At 37.7% G+C, this 23,071-nt stretch overlaps 1 protein-coding gene across 1 annotated transcript; it reads right to left on the bottom strand.

Moving 5' to 3' along the window:
* Positions 1–17,923: 17,923 nt before the first annotated feature.
* LOC127137363 (uncharacterized) lies at positions 17,924–19,700 on the bottom strand. The gene is made up of 2 exons (XM_051063832.1): positions 19,314–19,700; positions 17,924–18,454 (listed from the first exon to the last, which is right to left on the bottom strand). The coding sequence occupies exons 1-2, from the start codon at positions 19,698–19,700 to the stop codon at positions 17,924–17,926; spliced, it is 918 nt and encodes a 305-aa protein (XP_050919789.1).
* Positions 19,701–23,071: the final 3,371 nt, after the last annotated feature.

The raw sequence follows: 23,071 nt of genomic DNA, 5'->3' as shown, positions 1-23,071 counted from the left end.
ATTGGTTATTGCCACAAACGAATGGCGCACCACGTACCACCAGATGTCGAGTTGTTGTTGCTGAGCAACTCGCAAATGTGCAGGTTGTTGGCTTGTTGCTGAGCATGTTCATGCTGAGGATGTTCAGAACACCCTAAATTTTCCCCGCGTAAATTTAAAACATTTATTAGAGTAAAACAAGTCAACGTGAAATTTAGGATGCAACACTACAACATACATTCAACCTGCTCAATCGAAAAGACATGTAACACTTTGTAGTTATAAAAGTAATAGTAATAACCACATGTCTGAATATTAACTTTTATTAAATTGCAGCGGAACAACAAAAATAAACAGTTAACTCAACATATCCAATCATCAACATAACATGTCATATAATAAATGTTAAAATGTAATGAAAGACACAACATTCTAATCCCTCAGTGTTACACATCAAAGCAGACGCCGATACAAAAATAAAACAGAAGACTTCATCTGTCACTCACATATGAGCTCCTACTGCGTATTTTCTGCACGTTACCCACATGGAGACAACATTAAAACAGAAGGGGTGAAATATCATAATTATATAAAGGAAAACATGGTAATAAGTAAGCATTAGATTATCACATGCACATCACCCATTCCACAATACAATTCCACATAATCCACACAACAACTATCCACACATAACAACAACATCACAATTATCCATACGGAACAACAATACAACAACTATCAAAACAGGATAATAACATAATAATTATCTAACATAACAACCATCCGACATAATAACAACATAACCAACCATCCAACGCAATAACAAATGCAACCAATGTACAATGTAATAAGACTCAACAACTCGATTCAATGCAGGTGGTATCAATACGTGAACACTCAAGTTTACCGCTTCGATCCTCACCTCCTAGGATCAAAGCCACCAATTCTTTACCATCACTTCCGATAACGACTCATTGATTCCATCACCTCTAAAATCAGCTACCGGCCCAATCCACACAATGGGATTTGAGGTTCACCAACAACGAACCATTTGTCCAACAACATGAATGCATGCAACATATTATTCATGAAACAACAATATCATGCATAATGACCCACCACCATAGTCAATATGCACCACCAATACTGACCATCATGCATCAAACACATGTTATACAGCTCAACAACATCAACATACAACATAACAAGCAACAATAATGCATTTAAGGTTATGTCACACCATCACATAAATATTACAATGCATTTCAACATCATCACACAGAAAAATATTCATTTTCAGGTACTGAAACAAATTCTAATTAAACGTACACGCTCTCCGCTTTCTAACGCTTTGAATTATGCATCAAACGGAATTACGGAGCTCAAGTTACATCATTTTCAATTTTATAAAATTTTTACGTAACAGTGGTAACCGGTTACGCTCAAACCAGTAACCAGTTACGAGCTTCGAAAACATCCCATAAAGCTATTTTTTAAGTGGTAACCGGTTACATTCACACCGGTAACCGATTGTAGGTTCGAAGAATAACCTAGAAACTTATTTTTCACCATTGAAGGCCTTTCGGACCTCCGATTTCGATTCCGTAAAAATCTCTGATCTCAGAATTCGACATGCTATAATTATTCAATGATTAAAACAAAAAATTCAAATTATATCACATATTATCATAAAAAACATTCATTCTCGTCAATTCATATGTACCCCAAACCTTCCAACAACAACAATTGCAACAATTCATCGTTCCAACTCTGACCTGAAACCATATAAATTCACATAACTTTTACATCACACAATCCAATCAAATTTCATGGGTTTAACAACAACTTTTTCATCATTCACACAATTCAATCAAATTTTATGGGTTTAACAATAACATTTTCATCATTCACACAATTCAATCAAATTTCATGGGTTTAACCGCAACATTTTCATCATTCACACAATTCAACATTCATCATTCACACAATTCAATATTAATCATTCCCACAATTTAACATAGAGAAGAAAACACAAAACCTATATGACATTATCTACTCATCATCATCATGTTAACCCTTAGATAATCATAACCCCACCATGACCTTAGAGTTTCTAGCAATAGCTTCTTTAACCTTCAACAATGGTGAATCTCACCTTGAGCCATGACCTATTTGTAATGCCCTAGTTTTTACCATAAGATCCCTCATGGCATCATGCTATTGCACAAGTGCATTGCCTGAAGGATCATAGCATGTGTGGCTCTTTAACCCTAGGGTTGGGACTTGTTTGAGTGTTTTGAGACCACCAAGCATGCTTGTATTATACATTATTGCTTTTCTTATTTGATTACTAACCAAAAGCACAAAAATATGTCACTAACTCTTTTTATTTTGAAGCTCAAGTGATCATGTGCTCCACAATGCTCCTAGGAGGCTCCTAAGCCCAATGCAATGGCTAGATAAAGATGAGAAAAAGCATGGCAATGGTCCACAAAGCTCCTAATCATCATATATGTCTCCCAATTATCTCAATTTGCCAATTTGATTAAGATAACCCAAAGGGCTTGAAGATTGTTTCCCAAGGAAACCCTAATTTCACTGTGCTTTGACTGTGCCTGTTCTTTCATTCATCATTTTATGCATATATGATCCTATTTAAGTCCTCTCAATCATCTATTCATCAAGATTGGAAGTTTGTCCTTGAAAAGATGACCAGTTAAGTCATCTGATGAAGCTGAGGATCAATGAGACACAACCTTTGATGTATTTGTCAAATGAAGATAACCCCAAGCAAAAAATTGTTCCTAATAACCATATGAACAACTTTCATGTTCATCAAAAATCCATTTGAAGCTTGAAAGGTCATCATTCATTTCAAAACATTATAGGTCATTTTGACTGAAACCCTAATTTTGGGTCAACTTACCAAGGGAATAACTTCGTTAACTTTTATGTTTTTGAGGTGAGACCAAATGCATTGGAAATATTGAGATGTCTAATTAAACTTTTATGTTGGACAAAATTTCATAGTCCTAAAAGAAATACATGTGATAATGCAAGACATTATAGCTCATCTTGGACCTAATTCATTGAATTTGAAAAAGTACCCAACTTCAAATGCCCATAAAGTTGTCATAAAAAATCCAAATGATGCAAACTTTGAGTCTAGATTGACCATATTGAAAAATATACAACTTTGTTGTTGGAGATTTCTTCATTTGAAGCTTGTATCATAAGGACAAAGGGGTTTGAATAAGCTTGCTTTTGGCTAACTTTTTCAAAATGATTTGAATATGTTTTGTACCTGAATTTTCCCAGCCAGTTTTGATCAATTTTCACATGTCAAATGATTTTTTGCCCAACATGACTTTTATTCCTTATTTCAAGGGCTTTCCAACCAATACTCACAATAGTCTTTTGGATGTACCATTTGTGAGTTTCGAATTTCTTTTCATGTATGTGCAATTTTGATATTATATGCTAAAACTTGAAATGAAAGCTTCCTCCATTCAAAGTGCATGTCCAAATGACTTTCATGTGATAACATCAAGTTGCTTCAGCCATCATTGGGCCTTCCACACGCCTACACAGGCCCATGCAATTCAAATTCCATTTGCCATGCACATGAGCAAAGTGTGATCAGCTGATGCATTCACTTATAAGTAAAGGAGCCATGAGATTCATTCAATAACCTTTTGGAGATCCCAAGTGCTGCAGAAGTAAAACCACACCCTCACCAAAGGAATCATTCCATTTTTTCTCTGATTTTCGAGCTTGAAATTCAGCATCATTAGCTGAGTCTTAATGCCAGATTCCTTAGCCAATCACTTCCATTAAACTCAAGGATCAAAGAGGAGCAAAGATATTGGAGAACTCGTGGCTAGAAGTGCATCAATTCAAAGGTATAATCTCAAACTTTTTGGATCTGAATATCTTAATTCAATATAGTTTGCTTGTGGTTCTGTGGTTTTCTGAAGTCCTCACACTTGAGGCAAGATGTTGATGCTTTCAATTCTTCATTTCATGAGCAATCCGTGTGGACACCATGATTTTCTCCTTCACCTTTCTCTCAATATAGGAAGAGTGAGGGAGATCCATTGGTATAGTGATGATCTACATCACACGAGCTTCATTTCCATGGCCTTGTTTTTCATTTTCATTAAGGTTTATTTTCCTACAAATTTGGCCGGATTCTGTTGCTTCGCTGGAGAAGACGGTGGTTTCCACCACCACCACCACGTGTCTTGCTCCTTGGCCATTGGATCTCCATTTCAGGATCTAATCGTGTGCATCCGTTTTGATTACTTCATTTAATCCATGATGTAGCGCGTTTGACTCATGAGTAGCGTGTTACCTTAGCTCCAAACCATTTCCTTGTGCCACGTCAATTAATGAAATGCATCTGATGGCTCTGGCTTTTTCGTTTATTCCATTTTCTTTTTATTTTCTGTTAATTCCTTTTATTTTCAAAAATTCATTAAAAATTAATTTGAAGTCAGAAAAATATGAGACCAATTCCAAAACATTTCTTGAAAAATCTAGTTTCATATTATAATTTTTAATTATTTTTGTGACTTCATTTGATATTTTTTATGAATTACTTGGTTTTTAATGATTTTAATTCATTTTAAAATACTTTCTGACTTTTAAAAAATACAAAAATATTTTCATAGCATTTATGGATCATGATAAGTCAATCAAAAATAGTCTCAAGAATTTCTTGATTGTTTTGAGATTATTTGAGATTTTAATTCATATTATGCTATTTTTTAATTGTTTTTAATTGGTTTTAATTACTTTCTGATTTCAAAAATTTGTGAGAAAATTAGTCAAAGCTTGTTTGACTATGTTGAACCTATGAGAATTTAATTGGACTTTTTGAAGTTGCTTTGAATTGAATTTGAGGTTCCTTTTGGTTTGTTTATTTTTTATTTGTATTTTATTTTAATTCAAAAAACACCAAAAAAAATATCATTGACTTCTTGACTTGTTATCTTCATTTCTCTTCTGTTTGGTGTTGATTGAGGTTGAATTGATTCAACTTTGATCAAATTCATTGGATCTTGTGGTTTGAAAGTCCTTATGGATCATCACTTAGAAAGATGAATGAATTTGATCAAGGATGAGTTATCCCTTGATCAATTGGGATTGTTTGTTGACTTCTTACCCCTTCCCTTTCATCTTCACCCCTTTCTTCCCTTCAATGGCCAATGAGTTAAAGTCTTGAGGTTGGTCTTGACAAATGAGAAGTTTAACCTTCTTTGATCCAAACCAAACTCAACTTGATCCATGATCAAGTGAGTTATTTTGTGTAAAGGATAGGTTGCTTCTTGGTCAAGCAAATAACCAAAAGTCAATACAAGGCGTTTCCCCTTTTGTTTGGCATGGCAAGTTTATGGAGCTTGGCTTACTAGTCATGACCTCTAACTTGTGTTCTTTACCTATATTCTTATTGACCGGCCTCAGATAGGTGTGACTACTACATTAGTCCACTTACGATTGCTTAACATAGCGCTACATTGTCTTATGACAAGCTAACATAACCTTACTAACTACTAACTTTAATTTAAGCTTTTAATTTCTTGCCATTTACTTTTAATGTCATTTATTTCTTGCTCATTATTCATATTGATTTTCATCTTTGCTCACTTGAGCACATATTTTATATTTATGTCATTTTTCTTTTGCTCATTTGAGCCCATTATTGTATATAAATATATTGTTATTTTGTGTTGTTTGTGTTTGTTTTGATGTGAACCAAATGCAAAAGGAGAAAGGACTTAGAATTAGGATTTACCCATGCTTAAATGAGTTCAAGAGCAACTAGGCCTCATGCCTTTAGAATGCAAGATTTGTTGAAGAGCAACTAGGTCTCATGCCTTTAGAATGCTAAAAACCAAAGTTGAATTCAAAGGACTTCTCCTCAAACTTATTCTTTGTCCATTCCCTTTATTGTGTTGTGAGCTTTTTGATGTTTTCTTTTGTATGATAGGGATCCCACCTTGAGATTGTGAAAAGAGGACCATTGTCATGAGTAGCCAAGTTAAGAGCCAAGCCAAATGGAGATCCTAGGAGCTTGAATTCAATTATTGATTGCTTATTTATGTGCTAAGTCCAAAGGAAAGGAGCATCTTGAGTCATCTCTATGACTCTAAGAAAAGGAACTCCAAGGGTTTATCTTTCCCCTCTTATCTTTGTATGCTTTAGGAATAACCCTTCTCTTCTTGTCCTCACTCTAACAAAGCCAAAAAATCATTTTTAAAACTTTGACTTTGTTTCAAATTAGAAACCTAGGCCTTAGGCCTTTGACTTTTCAAAACCATTTTCATTAATACTCATTGTGAATAAACTTTAAATCCATTTTGACTCCATTTTGTAAATAAATTTAACTTGTAAATATAACCCATTTCGAGTTGTTTTGTGGTTCCAATGGCCACTTTGTTAAACTCTTTTCAAAAACATTAGTCATAGGTTTGAGTTATCATAGTGGTTGATGTAAATCTCACCTCATCCTTAGTGTTGGATTATAAGTCTTCCATGCTTATTATAGGGTTAACCCCTCACTAGCATGTTGAAGCCTTCCTCACATGGTGGATTGTTGGTTTAGGTTGAGTTTTCTCCCTTTGATAACAAAAGACCTTAAGGCTTTTGATTAAAATCAATTTACCAATCTTTGAAATTTTTACCCCGAACTACGAGGTTTTGATCCTCCTTTGTGATGGTACGCAGACAATGGGTTCATCCATTCAAACAACAAAATTTGTAAATATAATCTATTCTCTTCTCATCCCTCCAATCTTTTTGCACAAATCTTTTCATAAATACCAACCTACAACTCATATTTGCAAAAAGGGTTCCCTTAGAGTACTAAGGATGTTTTGGATGCGTAAAACCTTCCCATTTTATAATTAACCCCCTTACCCAGATCTCTGACATTTTTATCAGTTTTTGATTTGAAAAACTTCTTACTTGGCTTTTGTTCGCTTTTTAGCCTTTCCCTTGGACAAATAAAAGTGTGGTGGCGACTCGAATTGTATGTTGACTTTTGGTTTAATCAATAAACCTAAAGGTAACGAAAACCCCGCTACACTCTTCTTCTCTCTTTCTCTGCTTCTCTTTCTCCCAAATGTTACGTACTGAGTTTCTATCCCAATACCCTTTTATATTTTTATTATAAATCCTATTATTCTATTAACTTATTATATTATCATTAATTTCTTAATAATAATAATAATAGTAATAATAGTAATAATATAATTAAAAATAGTAGTAATATTCCACTCAATTAACTAATTAAATTAAATAATAACTAAAATAGTTAATTAGTTTTACTCACCACACCATTCTTTTCTACACTTTTGCTCATACACTCCCCAACACCTTAATTCATATAAATCTAAGGCAACTACCCTACGCCAAGAGTACATAACTCATCAAAACACCAATCAACATAATACAACCACAACTATCACATCATTAAATTACAAAAAATAATTTAAATAAAATTGGGGCGTTACATAGCCAGTTCATGAGAAGGTGCATGTTGTTACTGACCAATCTGTGGTAACTGAGATAGATGTGACCCCCATTATTGAGGTCGAGCCGTCTGCTACTGTTGTTATTGATGCAGAGGTTACAAAGCCTACTGTTACTACTTCGATAGAGCTATTTGGGCACACGGAGCCAGAGTTCCCTAGAGGGGCGACACATGTATAAGGCAACCGCAAGGGTGTACATGCTTGTTAGGTCATATTTTCGACGCCCATTAAGAATTACCAAAAAAGGAAATCATATGTGTAACTGTTTTTCAACCAGGAGGTGATATTCGACCAACTGGGGGTGATTCAACTGGACAAGGGTACTAAGGATCAACATACAGTTGAGACTCTAAAAAGATCTCTTAAAAACGGTTGAAAACAGTTTTCGATCAAAGATTTAAAATTCAAATAAGGGAGGGAACTTCACCCTTATCTGAAATCATTGAGAGTACACGTGGAGCATAATGGATAATTGCATACATACAATGCGCCATGTGTCTCGACGTGATTGAAGAACCATCAGAAATGGTTATCTCGATCTAGTATAAATATAGGGTCTTAGTGTTAGAAAAAGTGTGTATCAAAGTATGTATAAAAACCTGTAAATTTACCAAGTACTCGTGTGAAGAAGAATCGTAAATCGCAGAATGTACGTTTGCTTACACCATTGTTAGTTACTTCAAAGCCATACAAATTTATCTTTACCTTTTTTTTTCTTCCGGAAATACACTTCTTTACTTCTTCATTCCAAACACTCTTCTTTTACAGTCTTAAGATTTCCTTGCTTTCAACATTTACTTTTGTCAGTTGTTTATTGCTACAAGTCCTTTACAATTTCTCTCATTCATATCAGCCTTTTTATTAGTTTTCAAACTCTAATTTTACGCTTACTATTGGAGTGTTTGTTATTACCAAAACTCATTTTCAAAATAATTAGCACATGTCCTAGGATCAATCTGATCGATCCTGCAAGTATCCAAATTTAGAAATTTGGAAGATCAGCGGTTGTTTACCAATTTTCAAGGTAAACAAATTGGCATGCCCAATGGGACCAGTGCTAACGTTACGAATCGTGTGTAGTTCTGGTTGTTAAGTTTTTTCGGGGGGGGGGGGGAGGATTCGTTGTATGTTATTAAGAAGTGGTAAAGTAGCCATAAACAACGAACAACGACTAGGGAGAGAATCCCATACAAGGATGGAAAATGTGAATGCGTCAGACACCCAAAACTCTCAAAATCCATCAACCAGTAACATAACATCCCATTCTTCTTCGATAGGGGCAAACACGGCCACGTCGCATGTGTCCGAAGTAGTTCCGTCTATGGTGAGTTCGATGCCTACATATTAGATCTCCCATACTGAACCAATTTTAACCTACATTGGGCCTAAGGGACCTCCTCATACTACCCCACCAATTAGAGATATTCCAAATAGGCCGCTGGTACCCCCTGGTTTGTCAATACCATTTTGTAATCGAGAACAGCCGTATGGAATGCCAACTTCAATGATGGCCAATTTACACAATGTTGGTTCTACTTTTTCAGAACCATTGGTTAACATAAATTCTCCAGTACAAGGGTATGGAATTAACATGAGTCGAACTAACTAATCTTCAGGTTTGAGACATCCAACACAACTACCTACTCTTACCAATAACTCCGTGGCATCATGGAGGCAACAGATGGGGGAAAGCAACCATGAAATGGTTCAGATGTTGACCCAGACTTTGACCACCATATTGAATCCTCTGATTCAAAATATGACTCAGTCGAATCAACAGATGACATCGCAGGTGGCGCGAATGTCTGAATTCCTTGGTGTTCCGTAGCACCAACGACACCCTCCTAGAGATTGGGTAAGAGAAAATCAAGATGCCATTTTTGAAGAAGACCTCACTATTGACCAGATCCTACAAAACCAAGGGGGAAGAGCAGTACCCCCTAGGACCAAACCACAAATACCCAGGGAACCAAAGGTATTAATGGTGAATAGAAACCAAAATGCTAATGATATCATACGGCAAGTTCGACATGAAGATGTGGCAGCAAATAATAATCTAGCAGCTATAGTCGAAAGAATTATGGTTCGAAATGGGGTAAATTTCAGCCTTAGAAGGCCAAATTATACGTCACCTTTGTCAGAGTATATCTTGCAGGCAGAAGCACCCCTTAGAACCAAAATCCCCAATTTCACTAAGTTTTCTAGGGATACCACTGAATCCACTGTCGAGCACGTGGCTAGATATTTAATTGAGGCAGGAGATATGTCAAATAATGAGAGCCTTAGGATAATTTTTTTTCCAAGTTCCCTCACAAAGAATGCCTTCATGTGGTTCACCACCTTGCCCCAAAGTTCGATCCACACTTGGAACCAACTGGAGAGAATATTCCATGAGTAGTTTTACATGGGACAAACGAAGATAAGTTTGAAGGAATTGGCTAGTATCAAGCGAAAGTTCACTAAGCTAATTGATGACTATCTAAATAGGTTTCAGTTTCTCAAAGCTAGGTGTTTTACACAAATACTAGAGCATGCACTGGTCAAAATGGCTGTTGGGGGCCTCGACTATTTGATTAGGAAGAAATTAGATACTCAATACTAGAGAGATATGGCCCAATTGGCTGATAGGGTTCGACAGTTGGAATGTTGGAAGGAAGAAAAGGACAGGGCAAAGAAAGGTAAAAGGGTAGCCTATGTCGATTTTAGAAATGATGATGAAGGTTCCTGTCACGGACTTTCAGACTTCGACGATAATGAGATCGACTTTGTTGAATTAACGCAAGGGCCACCATATGCATGCAAAGTTTTAGCACCTTTGAATGGGAAAAATCCTGTCGAACCAGAAAAGAGTGACAAATTTCCTAAGAAAAGGTATACTTTCGATGTTACAAAATGTGAGAAACCTTTGACTTATTAGTCAAAGATGGTCAAATGATAGTACCTCCGGGTGCTAAAGTACCTCCTTTAGAGCAAAGAAAGAAAAAAGGGTTTTGCAAATACCATGGTTTTCTAGGACATAAAATGTCTCAATGTTTTCTTTTCAGGGATCTTGTGCAAAATGCCATCCAGGAAGGAAGACTCAAGTTCGAAGACAAAACTCGGAGCCAGATGAAGATCAACTCCAATCCTCTACAAGTAGCTCAGGCCCATTACACTGAACCTGAAGAAGTGGACCTTATTGAAGTCGCTGAAGATTTCAACATGAATGAAGTCACTAAGTACTTCGTCAATGGATCGGTTATGGAGAAGGTTCATGAATACTTCGAGCAAAAGCTTCTTGATGATTTCACTCAAAAGGCTGTGGGAGATATCACCAACAAAAACGCTGATGCCTCCAACACTGAGGACGCTGAAAGTTTAAAGCTGATGATGATCACCAAAGAAACCGCTGATAGTTTCATACAGATGGACAAGGCCACTAAGGGCATTCAGATACAATTCCAAAGGTTGGATATCACTGAAGATGTCAACATGGAAATCAATATGGTCAAAGTATCTCAGGAAACCTCTATGGAAGTCGACAGTGAATGTCGACAGGAGGAGTATAACAAAATCGCCTTCCCTCAAGAGGAAGAAACGCTTCTGACTTCCTCCGAAGGTGTCAGAAAAAGAAGTCGGAAGTCATGTTGTACCCTCGGTGCAGTGCTGTATTCGACAAGAAGGCAACTCAAAATCTTGACGGGGTTAGGAGAGTGAATCACCAAGATGGTCGCAAAGTCGTCCAAAATCACCAGGTTGGTAAGCCAAGAAGGGCTTTCGACCCCATGAGATATCCTGATCCAAGACGACCAATGGTGAGACTTGGTGAAACCAAGCAAGCAGGGCCGAATATTAAACCCATTTCCTTCAAACATAGTTTCGAAGGGTCAAATAGAAAATGGGTCAAGCCAATGATGGTAGGAAAACCGGCCATGGAAAATGGCAGAACTTCGAGGTCGAAAGGGGTTCGTCATTGCCTTACCGCAAGGAGTTTCGGGCTGACAAAAGAACCTCCCATGTGTCTGAAAACTATATGTGAAAAACCCTATGACCAGATCTCAATGGAGGAGAGAACAAAGAAGAAGAAAAGCCCAGAGAGAGGATGGTGAGAGAGAACAAGTTGAGTCAAGTACCAATGTGACTGCGAAGAAAAGGGAAGACTCAAGCTTCGTCAAAAGAAATCTCAATAATCCAGCTGAAGTGGCCAGAGAAAGACACAATCAAGTGGCAGCTGAAGATGAAATGCTGACTGATAACTTCGACTCAGGGTCAAAAGCCTCCCTAGATATTCTAGTCGAGGTGGTGTCCATGATGCCAAGGGAATTCGATCGGATTACTGAAGTCGAAGACACCGACAACATCATAGAGAGAGAAATGGTTGTTCATAAGCCAGTGTGTTACTATGTGATGAATAACGGCTGTGTTGAAGAGAAAAATGCATTCTTCGAGAGGCCCAGCGAAGCCATGAGGAGCCACAATAAACCCCTCTTCATCACTGGAAAAGTCGAAGACGTCCCCGTTAATAAAATAATGGTGGATTGTGGAGCAACTATGAATTTAATGCCTCACCGCATGCTGAGAAAAATTGGTAAGTATGATACTGACGCCAAACCTCATAACATGATGCTCACCAACTATGAAGGTAAAGTGGGTTCCACTATAGGAGTCATCCAAGTCGAAGTAACAGTAGGGACAATTACAAGGTCTACAATGTTTATGATTGTGGAAACAAAGGCTAACTACAACCTGTTGCTTGGAAGGGAGTGGATACATGGGGTCGGAGCGGTCCCATCTTCAATGCACCAGAGGATAATAATTTGGCACCCAGATGGCATCATCGAAAACATAGAGGCGGATCAGAGGTACTTCAAAACCTCTATCAATCATGTCGACAGGTGCCAATTTGACAAGCACTTGGCCACCATAGCTCCTTGTGATTCGGCCGAGTTTGCATTCACCCCTGATGACAATGCTTATTGTTCCCTGTTACTACACCCTCATTATGGTTTTTGTTGGGACAGAGAAATAGTAGGCAAAAATGACTTCAGATATTTAGGAGCGTTTGGAATCGAACCCACAGGATGGGGAAGTGAATTCAATAATGATGACTGAGTTTACAGCGCTAAAAAGGATTTCGGCTTACATAGTCGAAAGCAAGCAACAATTGGCCTTAGAAGCCGAAGTCAAAAGCATGGTTGTCAAAGCCAGTGAAATTTCTCAATCGATAGGTCCTGGGATGGACTTTGACCCAGTGCCACCTGACAAGGGTCAGAATGAAGAGCAAGACCAGAGGCTCGATACGATCTACGATGATGAGCCTTTAGGTTTTGAGAAGGATCCGCTAGAAATAAACATTAAAATGTTGGCTCAGGATCCCCTCGAAGAAGTAGACTTGGGTGAGGGAGTGATAAAAAAACCAACTTACATTAGTGCCAATATCCATCCTTAACTCAAAGTCGAAGTGGTCCAGTTGCTAAAAGAGTTTAAGGATTGTTTCGCATGAGACTATGATGAAATGCTTGGTTTAAGCAGAGAGCTGGTCGAATTGAAATTGTCGATCAAGCCTGGAAAGAAGCCTGTGAAGCATAACCCAAGGCGATTTGCCTCAATAATACTTTTGAAGATTAAAGAAGAAGTCGAAAGGCTCCTTCGCTGCAATTTCATTCGCACGACCAGGTATGTCGAATGGGTAGCTAATATTGTGCCAGTTGTAAAAAAGAATGGTACTTTAAGGGTTTGCATAGATTTTAGAGATTTAAATACTGCAACCCCAAAAGATGAATATTCAATGCCAGTGGCAGAAATGTTAGTTGATTCCGCTGCAGGCTATGAATATTTAAGCATGCTTGACGGGTATTCTGGGTATAATCAAATATTTATTGCTGAAGAGGATGTCCTGAAAACAACATTTCGATGCCCTGGACCCTTAGGCACCTACGAATGGGTAATGAGGCCTTTTGGTTTAAAAAATGCTGGGGCAACTTGCCAAAGAGCGATGAATTTGATCTTCCATGATTTTATAGAGGCTTTTATTCAAATCTATATAGATGATATTGTCATTAAGTCTATTTCAGGGAAGAGTCACATAGACCATCTTCGAATATCTTTTGAGAGGATGAGAAAGCATGGTCTTAAAATGAATCCTTTAAAATGCGCTTTTTGTGTGTAGGCTGGGAATTTCTTAGGCTTTGTGGTCCATAAAAAGGGGGTCGAAATAAACCAGAATAAGACCAAGGCCATCATGGAAGCGAAAGTGCCATCAGTAAAGAAAGGTTTGCAGTCACTACTAGGCAAGATCAATTTCCTAAGGAGATTCATCTCAAACCTTAGTGGGAAGACACAAGCTTTTTTACCATTGCTTCGACTCAACAAGGAAGGGTTCGAATGGGGGAAGGCTCAACAAGAAGCATATGATAAGATTAAAGCATACTTGAGTCATCCATCAATCTTGACACCACCTTGTAGAAACAAAAGTATGAGATTGTATATATTTGCATCTGACAAGACTTTAGGGAGCATGTTGGATTAAGAGGATGATAATGGTGTTGAAAGAGCCATCTACTACCTCAGTAGAGTCTTTGATATATTTAAATCTTCACGCTTCAAAACCCCTGAGTTGCTGAAAGTAGGATTGCCATCCTTTTATAATGCAACACTTGGGCCTTGTACTTGAATTTCCTAAAATTAAGGTCAAGCAAGTTAACCTAATTTCCACACATTAGGGTGCTAACAAATAGGCTAAATGCTAGGTCTTTTAGTTTCCTGGATTTTAGCACAGCTGTTAGATTCCTGAAAAACAGCCTGAGATAAATGCTGAAACATAACAGAAAAACTAATTAGCCTATACTTTAGCATCTGCTGTCAGGGATGAATGTCATAACATTCAGTTTGACATCCAGAAAATAGGCTATTTGCTAGATCTCTTAATTTTAGCACATCTGTTAGTTTCCTGAAAATCAGCCTGAGATAAATACTGAAATATAACAGAAAAACTAATTGGCCTATACTTTAGCATCTGCTGTCAGGAATGAATGTCATAACATTCAGTTTGACATCCAGTAAATCCTATATTAGCTAATCCTGCAGCATACTACTTAAGCATGTCATGACATCAGTCAAGACATCTAAGTACAATAAGTGTTTTAACACAAAATGCAGCCAATCAAAAACATCTACAAGAAGTACCATGAAGATACCTAAGAATGCGTTTAATGACTTTTAAATGTGATTCCTTAAGAGCCGATTGATAACGGGCACACATATAGACGCTAAACATAATATCCAGCATAGGTACAGTGAGATATAGAAAAAAACCAAGCATACCTCTATATTTTTTCACATCAACATCCGTACCATTTTCATTCCTTTCCAAGTTGCTGTTTGTAGGCATCATAGTGTTAATCGATTTTTCATCTTCCATGCCAAATCTATTTATCAAGTCATTGCAATATATGGTTTGATAAACAAATGTTCCTTTATTGAGTCGCTCGATTTGACTTCCAAGGAAGTAATTCAACTCCCCCATTAGGCTCATCTCAAACTCACCCTGCATAAGCTCAGAAAACTCTTTGAAAAGATGCATATTAGTTGATCAAAAAAGGATATCATCAGCATAAACTTGAACAATAAGAGTATTATTTCCATGGCGCTTAATACAAAGAGTAGTATCTAGTTTCCCCCTTGGGTACCCTTGATTAATCAAAAACTTGCCAAGTCGCTCATACCAAATCCTAGGTGCTTGTTTGAGACCATACAAAGCGTGTTTTAATTTGAAAAAATGATTGGGATACTCGTGATTTTCAAAATCGGGAGGTTGAGCTACATACACCTCTTCATTAATATAACCATTTAGAAATGAACTTTTCACGTCCATTTGAAATAGCTTGAAATTCTTGGAGTAAGCATAGGCTAGTAGAAGGTGTATAGCCTCGAGGATCAGGGTTCCACCTGAGAAGGCCTTCTTTATGAGAAATGATCCTTCATAGTTAGGAGTCCACTTTCCTCGTGGATCCAAATATATTGGCAAGTATTTCTTGAGCACTAGGTCACGTTCTCGAAATTCCTAAGGGCGAACCTTTTTTCCAAACGCATTCTTGAGTCGTCTCTGGTATAGCTGACCATGGTAGATAACATTCAAGCATTTTTTTCTATGAGATTCAGCTGATCAAATTTGGTCTAGATCCATCCTGCTTCATCAAGCTTGGCTTCCATGATGACCCTCATTGAAGGAATTTCAACCTTGATTGGGAGGACAACTTACATGCCATATACAAGTGAGAACGGAGTTTCCCCAGTAGAGGTGCGTACCAAAGTACTGTAGCCATGTAGAGCAAAGAGAGGCATGTCAAGCAAAATTTTGTAGGTTTTTACCATTTTTTGGACAATCTGTTTTATGTTCTTATTCACTGCTTCCACAACGCCATTCATCTTGGGCTGATATGTTAAAAATTTGTGGTGTTCAATTTTGAAGCTCTCGCACACCTCCTTCATCATTTTATTATTCAAGTTACTGGCATTGTCAGTAATAATTTTTATAGGAACTCTGTAGCGACAAATTATTTCCTTTTTTATAAATTGTGTAACCACTTGTTTTGTGGCATTGGTGTATGAAGTAACTTCCACCCATTTAGTGAAGTAATCGATAACAACTAGATGAAGCGAAAACCGTTCAAAGCTTTCGATTCGATCATTCCAATCATATTGATTCCCCACATAGAGAAGGGACATGGTGATGATAACACATTTAAAGGAGTTGGTGGGACATGAATCTTGTCAGCATATATTTGGAATTTGTGGTACCTTTTGACGTAGTCAAAATAGTCAGACTCCATAGTCATCCATCAATAGCCAACTCGAAGGATTTTATTGGCCATATCATGTCCATTAGCATGAATCCCTTCAGAACCCTCATGGATTGCTTTTAAAATCATGTTTGCTTCATGTCTATTCGCGCATATGAGCAATACCATGTCATATTTAATTTTGTAGAGTACATCTCCATTGAGGAAAATTTTGGAAGCAAACATTCACAAATTTTTCCAGTCATTGTTGGATACCCCTGCTGGATACTCTTGATTTTTAAGTAAACACTAGATGTCATGGTACCAAGGTTTGCCATCAGATTATTCTTTGACTATAAAAAACACTGCTGGTTCATCTTTAAGATCCATCTTTATTACTAATGCTTCATTATGGTAGTTTACTTTGTACATTGATAATAATGTGGCTAAAGCGTCTGCCATTTAATTTTCTTCTATGGGAATATGATGAAAGGTGATTTCTTCAAAATTCTTCATTAATTATAAGACATGATCACGTTAAGGAATCAAATGTAGGTGATGGGTTATCCATTTTCCTTTTGCTTGACAGATAACGAGCACTAAGTCTCTATACACCTCCCAAGTTTTGATCCTTAGGTCAATAGCAGCTTCGAGACCCACGATACTGAAGCTAGAGGAAAACAAGAAAGGTGGGTTTGAATTATTTTGAGAAAATAAATCTTTTTGGAATTTAGACACACGCAGAAACAAATAAATTCAACATAGAATTTTATACTAGTTCGCTTGAAATTCAAAGCTACTCCAGTCCACCCGGCCAAGGTGATTTCGCCTTCAAAAAGGACTTAATCCACTAATATTGAAAGATTACACAAACAATCGTCTAAGAGAATAAAGATATTTTATCCCTCTCAAGTTTATAGACTTCACAACTCATTTGAGGAAATTTCTTAGCAATATAATATGATTACAGTAATGATTGTGCTTCTAAAATAAGTAGAAATTACACAATGTAAGAGTAAAGAATTATTTCACACGTTAGAGCAGCAACTCGTGTTGGAGAATGAATAATGAATATAGTGGAAGTATTTTATTCTCGTGTTTTCCAATTGCTTTCCTTGAGTGGCGTTCCATCCTTTATATAGGAGGATGAGAAGATCGTTGAATGATGTTAAATTCAGAATCTTAGGCAATGATGGATGATTAATGTAATTAATCTTTGTGTTCTTTCTAAAGCAATATTTGGGGCGCCATAAAATCCTTCCTAAATTAGCTTCTTTCCATAAGCGAATTTCTTCAAGGTTAAGCTTTCTGAATCAGAGGGTCCGAAAGTCAGAGCCTTCATGTAACTTCAGACGATGCTTGTTGCTGTCTGTCTTTAGAGTTTCTCTTCACTTGATTTCATCAGAGCGTATGTCTTCAGATTCTTGAGTCACTCTTCCACTTCTAGGTGTCTGATGTCTTTTGTTTAGTTGCGCTTGCATTGATCAAAGTCAGAGCTTCTGCTTGCGTATCTTCTAATTGGTATCTTAGACTTTGATTCTGTATCTGATGAGTGTCTATCTGGCTATTTTGTTTAGAGTCCTGCATACTTAAGACTCTGCAAATAAAGTGATTGCTTATTCTAAGGTGGGGAAGGCAAGTTCTATTTCAGAGTTGGGGGATGGGGATGATTTGGTTGGTGTCAGCGAGAGTTTCAGTAGGGATGATGATGTCTTCAAAGGTTGGTATGGTGGGAATATCAGAGGGTGGTGGTGTTGTTTGTGCAGGTGGTGTTGTGGGTTGTTGTTCAGAGGGTGGAGTTGCTGGTTTTTTAGAAGGTGATGTTTGAGGTTGTTCAGATGGTGGTGGATTTTGTTGTTCAGGGGGTGGAGAGGTGGCTTTTGGTTCAGGTTGTGGTGGTTGGTGTGAGGCAAGAGCATGCACCTGAAGTTGAGCTAGTGTGAGGGATTGGGGGTCAGAGGGTTCGGTGTCTAATGAGAGAATGTAGTATGGTGGGGATGAAGGTGTAGAATAAGACGATGAGGTGGTTTCGTTCAGAATTTCTGCTTCAGAAACGGGTAAGGTAGTGGTTGCGAGATTGAATTTTTGAGAAGATGGATTAGAGGATTTGAAGGTAGAGGGTGGTGTTTCTGATTGGGTGTATATGGAAGTGGTTTTGGGAAGAGAAGAAGCAAGTGGCTTTAATTTAACAGAGCGAGAAGGAGGTAGAAACTTACTTGGGGAATCAGCCAGATGGACTGGAGGTCTTGACCCATAGGTTTCTCCCAATTTAGCCTTCTTGGCCTTCTTTGAATTTTCATAAGGCTCTCACATTCTCTTCATGAAGTTTGGTGGATGCTCAGGCAGCCAATCCACAGAGAACTTGGAAATATCAACCTCTTGGCTTGCAAGGTCGTGCAGATAGTGTGCCACCACTTCTGGAGGGTCAATCTTGGAGAAGAGGTAGAGACCATTGGTAATATACCTCTGATCCTTGAGTGCTTCCTAGGATGTGTCTAGAATAGGTTTAGCTCTGACTTGCTCAATCACACCCATACTCTTCAGATTGCGAGCATTCAGAGGTCTTCCAATGTCAACAGTGACATCCTCCAACAGATTGTGATGGATCAGGTGATCCATCAACCCACTCTCGATCAGAAATCGGAGATGAGCTTCCCAAAGGAATATAGGTTTTGGGCTTCATATTGTTTCTGGTATCCTTGACAAAATCTTTGAGATACTTGAAGAGTAATGTTGGCAGATTCAATTTTACCCCTTTGTGAATGCAGTAGAGGATGCACTTCTGATCTGTATTGATGAAGTCAGAAGAGTTGGAGGCAGGGAGGTGATGGATGGTGCCCAGGATGATCTTCATCCTGAATCGAAGGTTCTGGTGAAGTTCCTTGTTCTTGGAGTGTTTACCTCCATCGTTCTGTTGGAAGATAGTTGGGGCAATTTTCTAGGACAAGTACTTTGCCCTAGGCTTGATGTTGTAGATTCTTCTTTCCTCTGTCTTCTCCATGTTCAGAAGGGAGTCAATGGATTTCTCAGTGATTACCATCTTGACCCCCAGAATGTATGAGACGATGTAATGGTCATCTGCATCTATGAAACGGCAGAACTCCTTTACCAGATAAGTGTACACAGGGTCGTAGAGTCTCTGGAAGTAGGTTTCCCATCCTTGCATTCTTAGTTCCTCAGTGAAGTCTATGCCATTGTGCTTCATGTTGTCAAAGTCTACCAGTGATTCGCACAACACTTCAAGCTTGTCAAAGGGCATGGCAAGATGAATATGAGGTTCAAGGTATAGAATGTGAGGTTCTTTGTAGATTCGGGTAGAAACGACACCAGTAGTAGCAATTCTTTGTTGAGAAGAAATGGGAATTTGATCAGTTGATTCCATCTGCTGAGAATAGTTGTACATGGATTGTTGTTGAGCATCCATGAAGAACTTTGATGAACTTGTTTGAAGTGTGAAGAACTTTGTTGAAGATGATGAAGAGCATTGTTGAAGATGATGAAGAACTGATGAAGATGATGCACTTGAGAGAGAAGAGGGTTTGTGTAGGGAATGAGTGTAAAAGTGTGAGATTGTGGTAAGTGAAAAATATAAATACACAAGGAGATACATGCAAAACGACAGTGTTAGAGGAAGTTGAGAGGTTATGAAATTAATGATGCACATTAACCAAGTTGAAACGCTTAGGGGAGACATGATTATAGCCCATGATGAATGTTTAATCTCATGTCAGCACACTGCTCGAGGAGATCTCAAGGGTTTGTCTCTTGATTTCTGCTAGACAACTGTCTAGAAGATCCAAAGTTAGATGCATGATGCCCCACGTGTTCATCTATCTGATCTTCAGGAATACCAAGAGATTAGATCCTAAGGATTTCTGATTCAGATGACTCCTAACTGGTAGAAGTATCCGAGTCAGATCCAGATACCAAATGTTTATTTCAGAGCCTTATTTTTTCTATTTCAGAGAAGCACATTTGGTTTATTCTGGGCAAATTTCTATTTTTAAATGTTTCAGAATAAATGAGAATCTGTCTTCAGCGAGGGGTTTAGTGAAAATATCAGCCCATTGATGGTCCGTATCAATAAATTGGAAGGATATTACCCCTTTTTGAACATAGTCTCTAATAAAGTGATGTTTTATTTCTATGCGCTTAGCTCTGGAATGCAAGATATGGTTCTTACTTAAACATATGGCATCAGTATTGTCACAGAAGATAGGAATGTTACTCTCAAAGATATGAAGGTCTTCTAGTTGATTTTTCATCCAGAGTATTTGAGTAGTGCAAAGTGAAGCTGATATATATTCGGCTTCTGCAGTAGACAAAGTGATGGTTAACAATCTTTTGCTGGCCCATGATATGAGATTATTTCCCAAGAACTGACAGTTCCCAGATGTACTTTTACATTCTATTCTGTCCCCTGCATAATATGCATCACAATAACTAGAGAGCCTATACTCGGATGTTTTCTCATACATCAGGCCAAGGTTAGTGGTTCCTTTCAGATACCTTAGGATTCTTTTAAGAACTGTTAAATGAGATTCCCTAGGATCTGATTGGAATTTGGCACAAAGACATACACTAAAAAGAATGTCAGGGCGTGTAGCTGTCAGATAGAAAAGAGAGCATATCATACCACGATAGAGCTTTTGACAAACCTTCTGTCTAACTTCTTCTTTCTCCAGAATGCAGGTTGGATGCATGAGTGTCTTGGCAGGTTTGCATTCTGCCATTTCGAATTTCTTCAGAATGTATTTTATGTATTTACTTTGATATACATAACTAGCTTCTGAAGCTTGATTGATTTGAATTCCCAGAAAGAACTTTAGTTCTTGCATTAAGCTTATTTCAAATTCTGCCTGCATCAGCTTAGAAAACTCTTGACACACAGAGGGGTTAGCTGAACCAAAAATAATGTCATCAACATATATCTGGCATATCATGAGATCATTTCTAATGGTTTTACAGAAGAGTGTAGAGTCAACCTTTCCTCTAATAAAGTCATGTTCTAGGAGAAAGTTTCTTAGTCTTTCATACCAAGCTCTAGGAGCTTGTTTTAGACCATACAATGATTTTTTCAGTTTAAAAACATGTTCTGGACATTTAGAATCTTCAAAACCTGGAGGTTATGAACATACACTTCTTCTGATATATAACCATTAAGAAATGAGCTCTTGACATCCATCTGATATAATTTGATGGAATGTTTTACAGCAAAAGAAACAAGTAAACAAATGGATTCTAACCTGGTGACTGGAGCAAAGGTTTCATTGTAGTCAATGCCTTCTTGTTGATTGTAACCTTGTGCCATCAGTCGTGCTTTGTTTCTGACTACTTCTCCTTTTTCGTTCAGTTTGTTTCTGAATACCCATCTTATTCCAATAATATGAGTTCCTTTAGGATTTGGGACAAGATCCTAGACGTCATTCTTTGAGAATTGATCCAATTCTTCTTTCATTTCCAGAACTCAGTCATTGTCTTGAAGTGCCTCATCACAGGAAGTGGGCTCTATCAGAGATACCAATCCTAGAGGAGTTTCTTCAGATACTTTGAAAGTTGACCTGGTTCTGACAGGTTCATCCTTTTTTCCCAGAGTCAAATCTTCAGAGATGTTAGGGAGATTTCTTGATCTTTTCTGGATAGTTGAGATTTCAGTTGCATCTGGACTTTGTTTCTCAGTTTCTTCTGATGCTTTATTCTTTTCGTTAGAGCCTACAAGAGTTATCTCTAAATCTGCAAGTTTCTCAACTAGCTTTGACTTTTCAGGGTCAAGCTTATCATCAAATCTAACATGTATTGATTCTTCCACAAATTTGGTTTCTGTGTTGTATACTCTGTAGCCTTTAAAGCGTTCTGAGTATCCTAACATAACACCTTTTTGTGCTTTTGAATCAAACTTGTTCAGATGTTCTTTAGTATTAAGAATAAAGCATGAGCGTCCAAAAGGATGGAAGTAAGAAATGTTGGGTTTTCTTCCCTTACACAGTTCATAGGGAGTCTTCTCCAGAATAGGTCTTATAGAGATTCTATTATGAATATAGCATGTTGTATTTACTGCTTCAGCCGAAAAGTGCTTAGCCACATTTGTTTCATTGATCATGGTTCTAGCCATTTCTTGGAGTGTCCTATTCTTCCTCTATACAACTCCATTTTATTGTGGAGTTCTAGGGCAGGAGAAATCATGGGATATTCCATTAGAGTCAACCAGTTCTTCAAAGAACTTATTTTCGAATTCGCCACCATGATCACTTATGACTCTATTAATTTTAGAGTCAAGTTCGTTTTGCACTTTAGAACAGAAGCTAGTTGTAAGACTCTAATTTTGACCCTAAGATCCCTCATGGCATCATAACATTGCATTTACATTGCCTCAAGGATCATAAGCATCTTGGCTCCTTACCTTTGGGGTGGGGTCTCTTGTGATTTGGTTTGAGATCACCAAGCATGCTTGAATTATATATTATTGCTTTTCTAATTTTTATTTACTAACCAAAAGCACAAAAATATGTCACTAACATCTCTTGTTTGTAGCTTGAGCAGTCACAAGGTCAAAAGCTTCTAGGAGATCCTATATGCATTGATATGGCCAAGAGAAGATGAAAGCAAGCATGGCTATGGTTCTCAAATCTCTCATCCATCAAATATGCTCCCCAAGTATCTTAATTCATCATTTTGATCAAAGCAAATCAAAGGGTTTGAGGTTTGTTTCCCAAGGAAACCCTAATTCAATTGTGCATTGACTGTGCCTTGCCCATGAAGCACCTCAACCCATGGTCAAATACAATCAAGGGAAGT

Source organism: Lathyrus oleraceus, chromosome 4 (genome assembly GCF_024323335.1).
Source record: "Lathyrus oleraceus cultivar Zhongwan6 chromosome 4, CAAS_Psat_ZW6_1.0, whole genome shotgun sequence".
NCBI lineage: Eukaryota > Viridiplantae > Streptophyta > Magnoliopsida > Fabales > Fabaceae > Lathyrus > Lathyrus oleraceus.
This window is presented reverse-complemented; position numbering and strand designations above follow the sequence as displayed.